Below are 18504 nucleotides of genomic sequence, written 5' to 3'. Positions count from 1 at the left end.
TTTGGAAGATGTCAGGTGAGACTTGTTGAGAAACATGGAGGTATGGAGGTAATTCTCCGATAGTTAATTAATTAATTTGATTGATTTAGGAGGTTACTGGCCCTAGGATTCCAGACTCTACAGGTGAATAGAGTAAAATTATGTATGATACTTCCCCAACTGCTTACTTACACAAAGACAATCACTCTTTGTATCAAAACTTCTGTGAGATTTTATTATTTATAAAAATATCTGCTAATCTGTATTAACTTTCAGAATAGAAATCTGAACATTGGATAAAGCCACATCCAAAATTTCTTGCTTCAGTGGTAGAGTAGATTTTAGATATCACTATTCATCATTAAAAAAAAAAAAACAGGAAAATACTATCAACAGCCTGAAAAAACATGATTTTTTAAAACCACGTTTTAAGGAATAAAATGTTTTATAAATCAGACTGTGAATGATATATGGACAAAATCTGTAAAAAGTAAAATTCTGGCTCAGAGATGAAGAAAAAAGATACTCGTTTTGTAAAATGACATACATTTTTACCTGAAAGCATTATTTACCAGTTGAAAAAACAAAACACCAGTAGGTATCGTTATGAAACTAACAATGTTTTTTCCCATTTCACGTTTTCTGATTTTATTTATTTTTTGTATAAATAAAAGCTCAATCAATATCTGTCCATTTTAATTAATGTAAAATAGAAAAATTATATAATAAAATAAACACCTGAATGGGAGTTTCTTTCCAGTTGTAGAAGCAATATACATTTTTTTTTACCTGTACTGACTGACCTTTAGATAAGTTGTTCTTGTACTTTTTTTCCTAATTAAAATAATTGTCAGCTGAAGCCCTATTATGTACTGCTCATGCCAATAATTTAAAGGCAATATCCATCCATCCATCCATCCATCCGTCCCTCCATCCATTAAAAAACCGACACGTCCATCTGTAAGTTGTGAGTTTATTGATGTGTATCCCCCTTGTAACCATAAATCTGTTTCCACTGGTGTCAATCAAATGTTTTAAATCACTAATATGTATATTATATTAGTTCCCCTCCCACAATCAAGCAGGCAGTTACAAGATCGAAGCTGTTTGGGTGCATAGTGAGACAGTCACATACAGAGATACTGTCACAGGAAGAGAAAAAATAGAAAACAAGAAAACAAACTTAAAAATATATATCATATCATTTCATAGAAGAACAATGCACACCACAGGTAATCCTCTGGAAAAAAGCCATGATTGCAACATCAACTATACAGGCATACAAAGACGATACTAAGATAGAGAGAGAGAGAGAGAAAGGGGGATTCTAGGACTCAGTTTACTTGTTTGTGTCGTTCTCTACCTGTAAAAATACACAAGTTTTGCTTATTTTTTAATGCAGAAACCAGCTCTCCAAGCCGTGTCTTTCTGTGTGTCTCTGTCTGCCTGCACAGCCCTCCAGCTCCAAAGTGTCTTCGGGTGGCTTAGATCCAGGGCCGGCCCGAGGTTTTCTGTCCAAATCCACATGGAAAATTTGTCACAATTCCCAGGAATCCCAGGAATAGTTTCATTGCTGACCAAAATGACCTGTTCCAATCTTCAAATGTGGCATATTTGGGTTTCTAGTGACCTCAGAATCAGCTCTTAATTTGTGCGTACTTTTCTATTTGTGCCTCCGGGCCGGCCCCGTTTTGCTTCATCTGCACTCTCCGACCAGCTAAAAAACCAGCTGTAATGTGTGTACATAATCCCCTGTTAATTTACTGCTACGTTTCTTTTTGCTGCAGGTAATTTGTGCAAAGAAATATCAAACAAACCCCCCCAAAAAAACACACTTCATTGGCCGTTGAAGCCTCAAGGGAACCTGCCAGATACATAGTATGGAAAGAAAAGCTTCCACGATACATTCAACTATGTAACACGCGTCAATAAGTAATATTATTTAATCCACTGGTTTTATATAGCTTCCCTACTGATAAAAAGGTTGTGTTTGTGTGTGTAGGAGGGGATATAGCATCACATTCACTTATTGAGGGTTCAGAGTAGGTTTTCGTGTGTCGTGTTTGAGCTGGGAGGGCCTGTGCACACCTGTCCGACAGCTAAAGAACCCAAAACCAACAATCTTCCCTGGGAAAAAAGGTGGAATAAAAACATCTACTCTTATATATATATATATATATTTAAATCGTATATGTATATTTTGTCTGTTATCATAACAAAGAACGGAAAGTAAATAAGTCATGATTTCGTTATTTTTTTCTCTTTTTTTGCTCATTCGTCGTTTCACTAAACATTTGTTTGTTTTTTTTAATCGGTACAAAGAACCTTCATATACAAGCAATCTATTGAGAAGAGAAATCAAAACACCAATTTTCTTTTTGAGAAAACCATCAGCATTAAATATGACACTCGCGTGATGGGAAACAAAAAGTGTAGCGTCAAGGGAAATTCAAAATTTAGTTTGATTTGCTTTGCAAAAAAAAATACAAAAAAACCCCAATAAAAGTCTGAAGAAATGTTATACATCTTGATCTGAGATAGCTGTATTGATAATTACAGATAAATCTGCAGAATCACATTTTTCCATTAATGCAAATTGGCAGATACATCACCTTCTCAAAAGAAACATGATCAAAAAGAGCTCTATAGTACAATAGTAGCAGTAGTAGAAGTAGTAGCATTATTTAAGGATTGTTTCGAACAAACCAGTAAATGGAGTTTTGGATGTATGCAAATGATTCTTTTTTTTCTTTAACAATAGCATCATGTGTTATTGGTCAGTAGTATGTTCCCCCTCGGTTGCCCGTCCTCGGTCTGACTCCACAGCGCCCCCTCCCTGTAGGCTCTGGTTAGATCTGCATCTGCTCCAGGTATTTGTAGGTCGGGTTCTCATAGCCGTGGTTCTGCATCTTGTTCAGGTGTCGTTCTTCTGGTGTCAGCATCGGGTCGACCTGCGAGAACGAAGAATAAAAAGTGACCGCGGCTGCTTGTTTCGTATGCAAATACTGCAGAGACGAGGATCTAACTTGCTTTGCATTTACTTATGCTGGCTATTTACATATCATCTTATAATTTAAAATAAATCTGACACTTTTAGTAAGAGGTGCAGCACTTCATGATTGATTTGATGGATTTTGTTTATTTATTGCTCTTCTCAGTGCTAATTTTATTTATTGATTTCTATATTTATTCATTTATTTACATAATTTTTATTCATTCTATTCAATGTGTAGTTTGTCGTTTCATTTTTATTTTATTCTGTTTTTATGAATTTTGACTTCTACTTTGCCCTTCACTAATCTATCTGTATTGCAATAATATATATTTTATTTTATATTTCATTTTATTCCTTTTTGTTTTTTTTTTACAAATTAATTTTTATTTTATTTTTACTTTATTTAAAAAAACTACTGTATTTTATTTTATCCTATTCTATTTGATTTTACTATAACCATTTTATTTTATTCAATTTTATTTCATTTTATTTTATCTGGTGAAATCCTTGCTGCATGTGTTTATTTGTTTAGAATAGTATTTCCTCAGTTCCTCAATTCCTGTTTTTTTGGTCCTTCATTTATAACATGATTTTGGGAGTTTGTATAGTTTAGCTTTATTGTAATGTTATTATTGTCTTACTCAGTTTTTTAAAACTAATTTTGACATCTGTTTTTGCCCTTCATCTACCTATCTACCTATATTTTATTATTATATATTTTTTAGTTTATTTATTATACTTGTATGTTATCCCTTTTTATTTCATTCATTAGATTTTTTTTTATCTTACTTTATTTTTATTTCAATCTATTTTATTTCATTCATTTTTCAAATTTAATTTTATTTCATCTGTTGTTTCCTCATTTCATGTGTTAATTATGATAGTGTTTTCTCAGTTCCTTAATCTCTGTGTTTTCCAGTCTTTCATTTATAACATTATGTTTGGGGCTTATTTGTATGACTTTTTTTGCCATTTTATTCCTTTCATCTGTAAAGCACTTTGTATTGCATTTCATTTGTATGAAAAATCTTGCTTGAAAAATAAAATCTGATTAATTCAGTAAGAAAACTGGTGTTGGTGGTTTAAACCCTCTCCTCTAAAGAACAGGTGGTTTATGGAAAACACTTTTAATTTTTAATAACTTTGGCTATCTAGAATTAAATTACAGATATCAACAATATCATTGTGACTGTTGACACTGAATTTTTAATTTTTCTCTAACTTCATTCTGACTAGTCAAAACAATAAGGAACAATATTTTGTTAAATTCTACCCGGATTTTTAACATAGAGAGTTAGATATTTGTTATTCCAACACACAGCATCTCTGCAGCAGAATGGACATCATGAAACAACCAAGTATGGCTAAATTGCAAATGAATATGGAAGGATAAAAAGTGGAATTATAGCACAGTGAGAGTCCCACAGAGTTAATGAGGTTTGTGAAATGTTGACCAACTTTGCCTGAAGGACTCGGTGAAGCTGGTGGACATTTTAGGAGACAAGAATCACACTGTCCTTCCACTGAGGGCTCTTTAAAACTATTTCTTTCATGACAAATGGTGGACTTGGACATTGCAGCATCCAGCAACCACCCAAGTGTTTTAGTTTTTCTCTTGTAATTTGAATAAAAGTTCATTTTAAGGCTTTTTATAGTTCTGGTCACTCTGATCTTTGTCCTCTACAGTCACACCTGACCAGGGAGTGGATTAAGTTAAATATTTGTCAGCAGTTGAACCACTCAAAGACGTTTGTGCACTTTAACCCTTCAAGTCCACCAGGAAATGCTGTGAAATAGGAAGAGCTCCAAAGCAAAGAGTTTGTGGAAATTGAAAGCTTCATTCTTTAGAAACTTGAGGTTAAAATTCACTAGAAAGAAGCTCTGACATGGTGGTGAAACGACTCGTAATATACGGTTATTGCTGCAGTGCCACAGTATGTTTGAAAAGATGTAACGAAAGATATCTGCATTTCACTGAGTCAAAAGTTTAATTCATTTAAACTGTAACAAAGCAGAAGTCCAGTTTGAGAGATTGACATTTTTTCCTAGTTCAAATTTAATCTAAGATATTTTAAAAAGACAGTCAAGATGTGTTGAAATGAGGAGAAGTAAAGATATTTTATACTAAAATTACACCTGGTCAGAACTGTGGGTTGTGTTGCTGATTGTATGAGTGTTGTAGGTTGTGTGACTGGTTGTGATGCTGATTGTATGAGTGTTGTAGGTTGTGTGACTGGTTGTGATGCTGATTGTATGAGTGTTGTAGGTTGTGTGACTGGTTGTGATGCTGATTGTGTTGCAGGTTGTGTTACTCGTTGTGTTGCTGGTTATGTTTCTGGTTCTATGAGTGTTGCTGATTGTGATGCTATTTGTGTTGCAGGTTGTGTTGCTGATTATGTTGCATATTGTGTGAGTGTTGCTGACTGTGTTACTGATTGTGTTACAGGTTGTGCTGCTGGTTTGTTGCAAGTTATGTTGCTGGTGGTGTTGCTAGTCATGTTGCAGGTTGTGTTGCTAGTTGTGTTGCTAGTTATGTGAGTGTTGCAGGTTGTGTTGCTAGTTGTGTTGCAGGTTGTGTTGCTAGTTATGTTGCTAGTTATGTGAGTGTTGCAGGTTGTGTTGCTAGTTGTGTTGGTGGTTGTGTTGTTGGTTGTTTTGCTGGTTGTGTTGCTGATAGTGCTGCATACTGTGTGAGTGTTGCAGGATGTGTTGGTTGTTTTGCTGATTGTGATGCTGTTTGTGTTGCAGGTTGTGTTGCTGATTGTATGAGTGTTGTAGGTTGTGTGACTGGTTGTGTTGCTGATTGTATGAGTGTTGTAGGTTGTGTGACTGGTTGTGTTGCTGATTGTATGAGTGTTGTAGGTTGTGTGACTGGTTGTGATGCTGATTGTGTTGCAGGTTGTGTTACTCGTTGTGTTGCTGGTTATGTTTCTGGTTCTATGAGTGTTGCTGATTGTGATGCTATTTGTGTTGCAGGTTGTGTTGCTGATTATGTTGCATATTGTGTGAGTGTTGCTGACTGTGTTACTGATTGTGTTACAGGTTGTGCTGCTGGTTTGTTGCAAGTTATGTTGCTGGTGGTGTTGCTAGTCATGTTGCAGGTTGTGTTGCTAGTTGTGTTGCTAGTTATGTGAGTGTTGCAGGTTGTGTTGCTGGTTGTGTTGTTGGTTGTTTTGCTGGTTGTGTTGCTGATAGTGCTGCATACTGTGTGAGTGTTGCAGGATGTGTTGGTTGTTTTGCTGATTGTGATGCTGTTTGTGTTGCAGGTTGTGTTGCTAGTTGTGTTGCAGGTTGTGTTGCTAGTTATGTTGCTAGTTATGTGAGTGTTGCAGGTTGTGTTGCTAGTTGTGTGAGTGTTGCTGATTAAGTTGCAGGTTGTGTTAGTGGTTGTGTTGCTGATTGTGATGCTGTTTGTGTTGCAGGTTGTGTTGCTAGTTGTGTGAGTGTTGCTGATTAAGTTGCAGGTTGTGTTAGTGGTTGTGTTGCTGATTGTGATGCTGTTTGTGTTGCAGGTTGTGTTGCTAGTTGATATCTGAAACTAGGATTTAAACTACTCCTAATTCAGCTGCAGATATTGGCAATGTGAGTTCCTGATGTCTACACTGAGAACCTCTCCACACAAGACTGGTAAAAGTGACTTAATTTGTCCTTAGCTAGAATAAATAGAGTCACACATGTAATAATATAATATCTGCGTTACATGTCCAGTCTACAGTCCATCTATTAAATGTTACAGCAGTTTTCCGTCTGCGTCTCACCTCCACGATGCCGTGGCTGATGGTGCCGTATTGCCTTTTCCTCAGCAGCACCAGGCTGATCACAATCACCGTTGCTATGGCCACCGCGATCACCAGCAGGCCAATCAGAGCGCTGCTGCCGAAGCTGAAGTCCTCTCCCAGGGGCCGGTAGGACTCCTGACGAGGGATAAAGAGCAGTGATGAGATGACACATGCAGACACAACTGACCAACGAACGACACAATAAAGCTGTTTATGCTGTAATAACCGAGACATTGTACACTTGGACTAGTTGCCTCAACTGTCTTTTATTGTTACGGCTGAATAAACACTCAGATTGTTAAAGCTCCCATTCAATCATCTGAACATGGATGTAAAAGTTTAAAAGGAAATTTCAGCATTTGTCACCATTTTATTCTCATATTCCTAATTTCTATTAACACCAGCAATCATGAGACCATTAATATTAGCATTTTTTTTTTTAAACTTTCACCTTTTTAACTTTATTTTTGTGTTTGCTGCCACTTTTACATTGGTGGAAACAACATTTGCTCAAGTAATGTTTCGAGACACTTGTATTTTACTCAAGTATTTCTATTTTATGCTGCTTTTTTCACGACCTTTCAGAGGGAAATGTTGCGATTTCTACTCCATTACTTTAATCTGACAGCTTCACACACTGGATAATAAGACAAGCTTTAAAATACAACATACTGTTAAAGATTAAACGAGCAGTTTCCAACATTTTGTTACTTTTTCAGAAGCACTGTGCAGCTGGGTTCACATTTCAGATGTCTATGAGTTGTTAACAGCTCCATCGAATACAGATTTTTCCCTCTAAACTTCTCACATGATTTAATTTCAGTAACAAATGATTCAATATCTTGCAGATTAGAGAAAAAAAATCCAAAATCTATAAACAGATTTGTGCATCAAAACTTAGTCTTTCTTGTCTTTTCTTCCAATAATTACATTCGCAGCCCTCAGATTCATCTTTCTCTGTATATAAAAGTGGATATGAAGTAGTTGAAACTGCAGCAGCTACAACATTAACATGCTGCTGACACACTGATGCTTCACCATTAATATATAATGACACCAGATATAATAACACGTCAGTCAAAGGGACCAAATCAGGACTTTTCAGCTTTATATTTGACATTTATTATACTGCTATGTACTCTCTCTTACGTTGCTGTGTCGGTACTTTTACTTAAACAGAGTGCCTGAATACTTCTTCTGCGCTTGTACTTCACTAACTTCTACATAATCTCAATTAAAAGAGAGCCTCACACTATTGTAAACAGACCTGCACATGAATACAGATTACAGAGACAGACTCGGAGCTGGATCTAATACTCTGCGCAGTTCGTTGTAATAACTACAAAGATTCCCATGACTCTGCTATCAGTGTTTACTCAAAGAGAGCTGCTCACGATGATCACTATTAATGCGAAATTCTTCAGGAAAGTTTTGTAAGCACTTCTTCCCCCGATCGATGCGGAGCGATCAATAGTTCTTGCTGGAATCTGTATTTTTCCAAATCTCAGCAGCAGAGGTTTTGAGTAAATTGTTATCGTGATCAATAGCAATAATGGGAAGATATGAGATTAGCACCGCGGCTGACTCATACGAGAATTTCCCTTTAAAGCATAAATAAGAGCAACAATTCATTTCGACGACTATAATTAGTTTCTTCTGCTCCGCACATAAAGTGTATTTGCAGGGATTGTTAAAAAAAAACAAAAAAACAACACTTTTACAGATTAACTTTCCTCGCAGATGCTTTGAATAAATTGACTGGAGGAGATTTGACTCTTAATTCTCATGTTATGTTATAAAAGCAGAGAATCGGGGATGACATCATTTTGGCAGGAGATCCGTACGACATGATTGGCTCGTGAATAGTGTGAACACTCTCATGCAGCATGTCCTTGTGGAGGATTGTGTAATATCTTGGCCAATTGGGTGTAAATACACACAACCACGGTCACTTACACCCATCTTCACAATGTAATCTGGCACATATGACGCAAACTAATCATATGTGGACGGCCATTGGAGACTTTTTTCCCCCATCACTGGCTCATTCTCACACACAAACTGAGCGCGCTCAGTTTGTGTGGCTTCACATTCGTCGTATGGATCGAGATTTCCAACGTGTACATTCACATACATTCACATAACAAAACATGCACCCATGCAGAAAATAGATTCACCTGAACAGAAAACTTTTAAAAAACAAGAGAGAGAGGGGGGATTAGGGGTCTGTTCCAACGTGGTGGTTTTCTTTTGTTGTTTTTCTCCTGTTTTTATTTTTTTTTTATTTTTTGCACAGTTATCAGCTGTAGAACTGGTGTCTTTGCACACACTCCCACTCTCCCTCCTTCTTTCAATCTTCTCCCCACTACTGTTGATGACTACAGTTCCCCAGAGAGCCCTGTGGAGGGCGCCGCTATACTCACCAGCTCATCATCATGCATAACGCTGACTCTCTCTGCACTGTAAACCACTTCTTTAACATCCAGTGACTCATCAATCACCTGTCAACACAGACAGGGGAGCCCAGGTTACACTCGCCACAATGTGTGTGTGCGATTGCATGTGTGTGATAGAGAGATTTATATATTTAAGACAGGAAAAGCAAGAGAGAGAGAGAGAGAGAGAGAGAGAGAGGGAGAGGCGAGAAGGTGTGAATGTGCAGCGAAGTAAACTGTAAGGATTATCTGTGTTTGGGTGATGATACACTTGGAGCTGTCTTGGAAGGAGAGAGGGAGGGGGGGGTTTGCAAGCATCAACAACAGACTTTTCTTCTCGGCACACAGTTAACAAGTCTTTCAAAACAGACTGTCGGCCTCTCATTACTGAGAGCTCTAATCTGGAGCGCTGTGAGTGGAAGTGGTGTGTTCAGGAGGCAGAAACAAACAAAAAAACAAAAAACAAAAACAACAAAACAATCTGCAGTTTGTCGAGACAGAGCAATCCAGAGTCTCACCAGACAAACGTCTCAGGTGTTATTTTTAAAACCTCAGATTGCTCCGTCTTAGAAAAACCGGCATAAAGAGAAAACATGCATTCAAAAATTAAAAAAAAAACAAAAAACAACAAAACAAACTTGCATGATTCACACACAAACACTGAGCTCGGTGTTGGATTAGCAGGCGAGGCACGGCACACATTCAGCAGCCAAACATCAGTGTAAAATCCATGAAGAGGGCTGGTGTGTGTGTGTGTGTGTGTGTGTGTGTGTGTGTGTGTGTGTGTGTGTGTGTGTGTGTGTGTGTAAAGGAAAGCAACATGCGATGACTGCTGAACAAAGCGTGGAGTTGATCTGAATGAGGGTCAGCCGGCAGAAGCCAAACACAGACACGCAAACAGCCCAGTGTGAGATAGCTGTAACTATGACAACATAGTTACTGGAATAATCTGTCTCATTAGAAGCTGAACTTAAGAGAGCTATGTGAAAGCGCTGCGTGCACTCATTAATTTCAATCATCAGCTCAACTGCCTCGAACCGAGGTCGCGGCGATGGAATTACACTGTCGGTATCTTTGTCCAATTCTTTTCCCTGCCTTCTGCTTTAACAACGCTGCTCTCAGTTCACGTGTTGGGCAAAGTCAGAGAGACGAATGCTTCGAGGCGCTGACAGAAGCTGAGGACGGAGCTCTCACCACGTTTTCGCTGATCTTGGGTTTGCTGTTGATGATCCTCTCCTCCGCTCCGATCAGACCGTCTAGCCCGGACATGGCGGAGCCTGCGGGAGGCGAAGAAGCGGCTGTCAATAACGGCAGATTAGCGAAAACAAACACACAAACAGATAAACAAACAAACAAACAAACGGGGATGGTGGTATTGGTGGTGGACCGCTGCACACTGACATCCAGCCCGTCTCCTCACAACTGTGGCATCGCTGACTGGTGACAACAAAGCCCTTTCTTCCATTCAGCACAGTGTGAGCACTGTGAGCATCTACAAAGGCCCTCTCAAAGCGCTGCTTTGCATAAAGCTGAGGTTTCTCTGTAAACACACAGCTCCATGCATCCACTCACTAAATGAAACCCCACTTTACAGTTACGACAATCCTGGCGTTTTTGTATCTCTCACTTATCTCATATCACTTTGCTTCTTCTTATACAATCTTTAAAAAACATGCATGATAGACTGATCTCTTATCATTCTGAACCCCAGGCAGTTTCTAAGGTTTTTTTTTTTTTTTTGCTCCTGTCACATTTTTACTCAATGTGGGCTCTTTTTTCCCTCCAATATATAGTCCTGCATCTCTATGGAAACTGCACAAACATGGCCAGAAATAGAAAGAACTCCAAAATGTCTTGGGTGCAGTATGACACATACGAAACATCAATAAAGTAAAAGTAAAAGTTGGATTTCTTTAGTACAATAATTGAAAACCCTGGAATTGACACATAAACCATTTTACCACAGATGTTGCCGATACTGGAAAAATGGTATCTCTACATGCTAAAATTATCTGACTATTTCCATTATTATTTGTTTTCATACTCTCTGCTCTGTGTAAACACCATCTGCAGTTCAACCAAAAAGTCTCAGAATTTTTGTCACTTTACTGTAAGTTGCACTTGAGTCACTAATATCTTTTCAGATGTGTAGAGGAGAGCAGAATTTTTTGTTTTTGCAGGAATCCAGCTAATGCATGAGCCAAATTTTTGGCAATTTTTTAAAGGAGATATGCAGAGTAAAGTCATTTTGATGAATTATTGTCATTCTGAGCTTAGATTTGGTGTTTTTTTCCTGCAGAACAGCACATCCAAAGATTTTTTCTCCGTTTTTGCAGTTTGTGGCTCTGACAAATACTGAAAATTTGTTGATTTTCTCATGCCTTTCAAAACTGTAGGCATGTTTAGGTGTTTAGAGGGTTAAAGCAAATACATACACCATGAAATAAGTGAGGGGAAAGAGGGCAAACGTGGCAGCGAGGGCACCATTCACCATCAGCTTATTACCCTCTGCTGCTGCACGTCAGTCAGTGCCAGACACTTAAGATTAACACAATAGCCTTTGGATTAAGTGAGGAACAATGACGTGCGTTTATGAGCCTCCCTCAGCAGAAGAGACGTCAGAGATGCAGGTTATCAGACGGCACTGCAGTGTGCACACAGTGGCACAGCCAGCCGTGATAACAATGTGATCACTCATTAGCATGAGCAAGTTGTGAAACTGTTACACCATTAATTGATTTCCCAATTGACAGAAAATCAACCGACGACGATTCAGGTCATTAATCAAGCAGATGTGTTCTATACTCGCCGGGTTCAGGTGTTAAAAACTGATTTTCCTGCTAATTTAGGTTCAGCAACTAGTGGCAGGGATCTCTGTGTTCACTCAGTAAGTTCATGAGGTTAAACCCCTATCAGACCAAACAGGAGATGGAACAGCATCTCAGTCTCCGGCCTCGGAGGACTAATTGCGCCAATTTAGGCCGAGCTGTGGGTCAGCAGTGGAAACACCGAGCCTCAGATGGCGACACTAAATGCTGCGGCTCCTATCAGGAAGAGGGCGAGTGATGAGGAGAATGAGAGCGTGGGCGGTGGAATAATTAAGCACTGAGGACGGGATGACAGCAAACACACGACTCGAGAGTCTCTGAGAGGGGAGCCGGCTGTGACCAATGTCTCCCAGACCTGGAAGCTACTGACTGCTGTTCAGCATGAGGTGATAATCCTACTATGATGGAAACCATAAGAGCAGCTGAGATCTAACAACGCTGCCCATGCGAGTCATCAAAAAAGGGGAGAAAATTAACTAACAGATGGCTTCTGATAAAACAGGAATGGAGGGTAGAGAGAGGAAACTGTACCAAAGGGAGAGGAAAAGGAGGACAGTGGAACAAAAGAGTTGATGGGATGGTTTGGGAGATGGGAGGGCAGAAAAACAAGACGCAACAGAGGCACCAACCTTTCTTGAAGGCACGTGGGGAGTCTGATAGATCGCCTTGGCATTAGAAATGATCAACAACAAAAAAGAAGATCAGAAAAAGGGGGAGGAGAGAAGAGAGAAAACTTAAGTAAGAAGAGAAAAGGCAGGATTATCAAGCTGTGTTAATTGATTAGGAAAAGAGTTCAGCAGGGAAGAGTACGAAAATAAATTTGAGAGATAATCAAACTTAAAAAGGGAGCCATTTCAGAATTGGCTAGCTGTGTCTAAGCCCTCTGGGCTGCTGGCATGTATGTGAAACGCTCCTTTGGGGATTTACTTGTAATTTGCTTTCCATCTCGCTGGAAGCATTCCATCCATCACTTTTTTCTCCTTGAGGATTCAGTCTTTTGTTTGGCACAAATGTGACAAAGAATAGAGCCATAACTGCTCATTTTTTCCTCAAGCTTCTGGCTCCAGCTCGGCACCAAAGCCTGAGGCTTTGTGCCTTTATCTGAACTTCAGTAGTGCTGTGTTGAAGGCGAGGCCACAGGGAAATGTGCAGGCACAGATAAGTCCCAACCCAGGGCTCCACAGCACATTTCCATCAGCAGAAACACATTGTAAACCTATTGTCTGTCATTGTGCAACAGTTCTGGCGTGATTCATCACTAATGTCCTTCACAGAGAGTTGTGTGTGCGACCTATTGTTCAGCAAACAGCCTCGGTGTTGTTCTCGCTGCTGACAGTGTCTGGAGCTGCTCACCCTCCGGCTCTGAGCGGGACCCCAGCGATGTGACCTGGATGGGCCGGTAGGGTTTGCCCTCGGAGATGGGGACTTCCACGCTCTCCTCCGACGACACGGTGACGTCCGGCTGCGACTCGGAGATGGACGACAGGAACTGGTCCATGTCGGCTTTCTGCTCCTGCAGCAGCTCGTCTGCAGAAAAGGGCAAGTGACAGAGCATGAGGCGGCGCTCTGCATGCTAACTAACGCCTGTCAACCTGAGACACGGCAGCGACGCACGGCTTCACCCATGACTCTCAACATTTTCTAGCCAACAGTCTGCTCCCATTTCTGCTAAGTACCAATTAGTATTTTCCTGAGAGCTATTTTCCATATAAATGTGCACATGTCCCAACAGAACGCTGCTCGGTGAAAGCTGTGACCCAGTTCTGTCACTGTAGCCGCTCCACTTTAATCTTTGCTGCAAACTATTGTTCCTTTAATGAAGTGGAGGAAACAAAAGATAATATTAAAATGCACTGGACATTTCCTGAGTGAGCATGAACACATCCTAAATGCAGTTTAGATCTAACTGCAGGTCTGAGTTTTTCTGTGCCTCTGATAACTAATATATTTCCTTGAGTTTTTTTCAGTTTGCAACAGATATACGACAAAAAAAATCGCCGCAAGACACAAGAAATGTGATGCTTTGGCTCTGTCGGTCAGGCACATATATGAATTCCAGCACTGTTTTCATTTCTCTTCATTCTTATTACACGGCACAGTCCCTCCCTCCAGGCAACATGGGGGTCTTCGACTGCACAAGACTCACCGATTTCATCCTGAATCTCTTCGGCCACATAAGGAACTTTGTAGAGCAGAGACAGACTCTGGTTCATCCTCTCCTCGATCACCCGCAGGTGGGTCATCACCTGGAAAACACACGGATTTCAATTTATTTATTTCAAGTGAAACTGTTTTAATAATTCAAATCCAACGTAAAGCTCCCAAAATCAAAGGCAGAATTCAAGTTATGAGATGCAGAAATGCTGAAAAGCCTTTTAAGATAAAATATAAATGATAAAGCACTCGTTAAAATAGTTGCTGATCAATTTTATGGTGCTCAGTAAATCCATTAATTTAAATTACTTTAATGTTGATCCAATTACAATTAATAACAGTGTGAATATCAGACTATTAGTCAAAATCTCACATCAGTGAACCAGAGAATCCCCCTTTTTCACAGCCACTAGTGAAGTTTTGCCACCTTGTGTCATCGACTGCAGTCCTATTTTGAGATTTTGATATTTGCAGAGAAGCTAGCAATGCAGTGTCATATGCAAAGGTTACAATTCACTCTCAGAAATAGGCGTCAGGAGGAAAAATACGATAAAATCCAACCAAAAAGAAGTAGATGACAACACAAGATGAGATGATGAAGCAAAGAAAATCTTCTTATGTTGGCAAAAACCTTGATTCAACTACAAATCTGGGGTTTTTTTGTTTTGGAAATGAAGAAACAGCCTTGAAATCTCCTCCAAATGGAATAAATCACCATACAGTGCAACTCTGAGGGCAGTCAGCTGGCTGTTCACTGCCCAGAATATCAATGCGCTGACTAGAGAGAGCTGTTCATGTTCACAAATTTAAACTGAGCTGTCACAGAAATGTGCTTTCAGGGGGAGGGGGGAGAGCATATTTCTCCAGATGAACTCAGCCTCGCTCGCAGCCAGCCAACTTGCACACATAAAACAAGTTGCTGCATGTAATATTCAAATCAGACTTGAAGCTCTGAACCGACTTGACAGGATCCACTGCCTGTCAGCCCCGATGATCACCGCCGTATCACAGTCGCACGACTCGTTTGATCGGCAAAAAATAGAAAACTTTGTGTATCCAAAACAACTCCTGGTCACTTCCACTATCTCTACCGGCAGTGCAATGTTTACAGAGACGGAATATTTCCACATTTCTGCTGCCAAAAGCGGGTTGGCAGAATATGAAAAGCCGCCGCTGACAAAGCTGACCGGCTCTTGGCAGGTAACTGGTGTTTATTTCCCACTATGATGATTGACTGTTTTAATCTCACAACACATGGCTGCAGTGCACCAGCGCCAGCAACAGATGGCAATAACGCACCTTTTTCTCATTAGAGAGATGTGCTGCAGCCCTTGTGGCACCTTTCTGTCCATGTCTGACAAACAATCTTCATTATAAAGATTACATGTCCCAGTGCAGGGGGGGAAAAAAAGCCATTTTCATGCAACCATGCCGGAGCCAGACAGCTGAGGCACGGGGAGTCGCAAAAAAGTGAGAATGAAAATGTAGACTTGCTGCAGTGATTGGAGCTGAGCAAGTAAACACTGCGAGAGCACAACAACACAGATCGGCTACTCATGGCTGAGCACAGAGGTCCAGCGCCTCCCAGTATCCATCGATTTATCTAAATAGCAGCCCTCCAGCCCTGCTTCCCACCCTTCACTGTGCTGTTTCATCCATCTGCTGTGTCATCTGTAATGGTGGAGGATAACTGTAAATGGTGTCGAAGGGCAATGACACACACAGGCGAGTACATCTAACAGCCGAGCTTCCAGCCAAATCCCCAGTGCAGCGGCTCAGAGTCCAGCGTTACACAAGACCTGTGCAATGTTAATCTTGGGCTGAGGCTTCAGTGAATGAAAGGCCCGCCTCCCCTCCGCCAGGCGAGTCTCCTCACTCCTCCTGGGCTTCGGCTCAGAGACAACTCACACTCTTTCTACCTCCTACACACTTAGAAACAGGGCAGAGAGGGGCAGGCTGAGACATCATTATCCCTTCCCCGTCTGAGCAGGAATAGGAGGAAGTGGCTCGGCACGAGGTTTGCAGTTTTACTGACACGTCCTCTAATATGGGACGTCTTAATTGTCAGCTTAAAATACAGGCAGGCACCAATTAAACAAACTGAAACACACAGATCTGAAACATTACATGAATAAATGATCCATTGTATCGATTTAATATCATTAATTCTAAACAAAAATGGGTGGATTTCATGTTTTTCGGCTGCTGATCGAACAAAACAAGCAATATAAAGGCATCACTTTCAGCCAGCAAAGTCTACTGAGGCTAAAAGCACCGACCTGTGACTTCATCTGAGCTGCTTTCTCAGGATCCACAGCCAGGACGTGCTGGTAGTGGCGGATGGTGTGCTGGCGGTCCTTGTTCTCAGCACGAACGTACCGTCTCAGGGCCTGCAGGATGCGGTGGGGCTGAAATTGGGCACAAAGCGGGAAAAAATGGGGCAATTAGTAGAGTTAGATGGTGCAAAATGCCCTCTAAATAATACAGTATTCCTGTTTCGCGTGCATACAGACAAGACAACAGAAATTTCCTTTTCAAAGTGCAATCAGTTCATTCTATTTCCTTTCTGATTTTATCGTTATCCGAGGTGTTTATTGCTCTCGTCTTCTTTAGATTTTTTCATTCAAAAGAATCAAATTTCATCAGTTTCAGGTTCGTTTGATTCGAGGTAATAAATCTCAAAGTGATGAAAGGATGTGACCGAAGCCTCTCGTTAGACATGAGCACACTTTGTGCAACTTCAAACAAAAATTACAGGGTGGAAATGATTGTCTTTTGTCTGAGCAGAGGCAAGAGAAGAATGTTGTTTCCAAATCAGCTGCATATAACATAAAATAAAGTCTTTTTACTGAAATAGAACCACAGCAGAGATGATGCAATTAGCAATTTTGGAGGTGTAACAAAAGCAAAGATACAAAATTTACTGCTCTCCAAAAACCAGGTAACGCTATCACATTTGAATTTAAAATGGAAAATATTTAATTAATGGCTTTTTTTTGGACGCAAACCCAACAGCGGTGGATTGAGTGGCGACCAGCACCTTTCAACCGAGTGCCAAACTGTGTGCTGGCAAAAGGATCAGACTACTATTAGATAAAAGGAATTAAAGAGAAAAAAACATGACACAGGGATTATAGCTGTAGGTTCAAATGTGATTGACTTTGTGCTCGTGGAGGATTTTTTGGGATGTGTGTTTTTCTGGGTGCAGTAATCCATTCTCCTCGTGATGAATTGCGAGTTGGCAGAGGGTCTTTTGACGGGAGATGAGATTAGCCACAGAGCGGAGGGTGTCGCTCGGTGTGGCCTGACTGAACCCTGTGTGAATTTGTAAACAGAGGCAGAAACAGTTGGAGATAAAAAAAAGATGCCGGTTTACCCTGGGGGGGTCGGCCTGCAGGGCGGCCAGGTAGTTCTCCAGGGCCAGACGGCGGCGGTCGTTCAGCATGGCCTCCACCCGGGCGAGGTGAGTCTCCACCAGCTGCTGCTTCTCGCTGGCTGCCTCCTCTTCCAGGGACTCCACCATGGCCTGGAAGTGCTATAAACAAAATCACTATCATATATAAATGTGCCTAAATATGCGAGGCGCTCTTTCAGCTTCGACTAAGCAGCTCTCCGTTTCACTCATGTCGCCTTCCAGGCTTGTCAAGGGAGTTGGGGACTCATTTAGAAGTCTCCCCATTCAGACGGTGCCCTAATTTAGCCTTAGAGTGATAAAGATAGAGCAGCCGGGGAAAAGGGATCTTTAATGGAGCAGGGAGTGAGGGACCGAGGGCCTGTAAGCCGTCACATCTCATCCAAACAAAGGGACAAAAGGGGCTGAGACTCCCAGGGGGGGAAGGATCAGTGTCTTACCTGGATCAATGTCTGCCTCTCTGCCTTGGGCAGGTTCTTAGCCTGGCGATCAGCCTCTTCCCACTCTTTCCTTACCTGCAGGAAGAGACACGTGAAATGAAGGGGCACGCAAGGTGGTCCTGCAGCATCTCAGGCAGGAAAAGTGTCACCTTGTTCCTCGTCCTGATCTCACTGCTGAGTGCAATCGAGCGGTAAGACACTTTAATCCTTTTAATTAGGGAATCTGTGTCCCGACTCACCCTCTCCATGCGGTTGCGGTGTCTGATCTCCAGCTGCTCTTTGGCTCTCTGGAAGCGACTGTGCTCCTTGTCGTCGGCGGGGGTCTCGAAGTAGATGTCCACGTCGTCGGCGGGCTGAGGAGTCGGGGGCGTGACTGCAAAGTTTCAAACGGACAGCCGGTGAGCGGTTTGGGGGGTTTGCGCAGGAAAGCGGCAACAGAAAACAGATCCAAAGCAGACACAGGTGGGCAGCAAGACAAAGAC

The 18504-nt window shown here is 41.0% G+C and overlaps 1 protein-coding gene across 5 annotated transcripts in view; it reads right to left on the bottom strand.

Annotated features, from left to right (window-relative positions):
* Positions 1-938: 938 nt before the first annotated feature.
* Positions 939-18504, bottom strand: part of aplp2 (amyloid beta (A4) precursor-like protein 2) — a 72104-nt gene continuing 54538 nt past the window's right edge. For 2 of the 5 annotated variants that reach the window (XM_023283573.3, XM_023283568.3), the window contains 11 exons: positions 18262-18395; positions 18023-18097; positions 17547-17705; positions 16450-16578; positions 14163-14262; positions 13370-13543; positions 12646-12681; positions 10383-10465; positions 9177-9254; positions 6733-6888; positions 939-2930 (listed from right to left, as the gene is read on the bottom strand). In XM_023283573.3, the coding sequence (XP_023139341.1) occupies positions 2829-2930; positions 6733-6888; positions 9177-9254; positions 10383-10465; positions 12646-12681; positions 13370-13543; positions 14163-14262; positions 16450-16578; positions 17547-17705; positions 18023-18097; positions 18262-18395 (1226 nt within the window). In that variant the 3' untranslated portion in view covers positions 939-2828. The remainder of the gene's footprint in view (positions 2931-6732; positions 6889-9176; positions 9255-10382; positions 10466-12645; positions 12682-13369; positions 13544-14162; positions 14263-16449; positions 16579-17546; positions 17706-18022; positions 18098-18261; positions 18396-18504) is intronic. The other 3 variants (XM_023283571.3, XM_023283569.3, XM_023283572.3) reach the window with 3 other exon arrangements.

Source organism: Amphiprion ocellaris, chromosome 7 (assembly GCF_022539595.1).
Source record: "Amphiprion ocellaris isolate individual 3 ecotype Okinawa chromosome 7, ASM2253959v1, whole genome shotgun sequence".
NCBI lineage: Eukaryota > Metazoa > Chordata > Actinopteri > Pomacentridae > Amphiprion > Amphiprion ocellaris.
The sequence above is the reverse complement of the archived record's forward strand: the minus strand, read 5'-3'. Positions and strand labels throughout refer to the sequence as shown.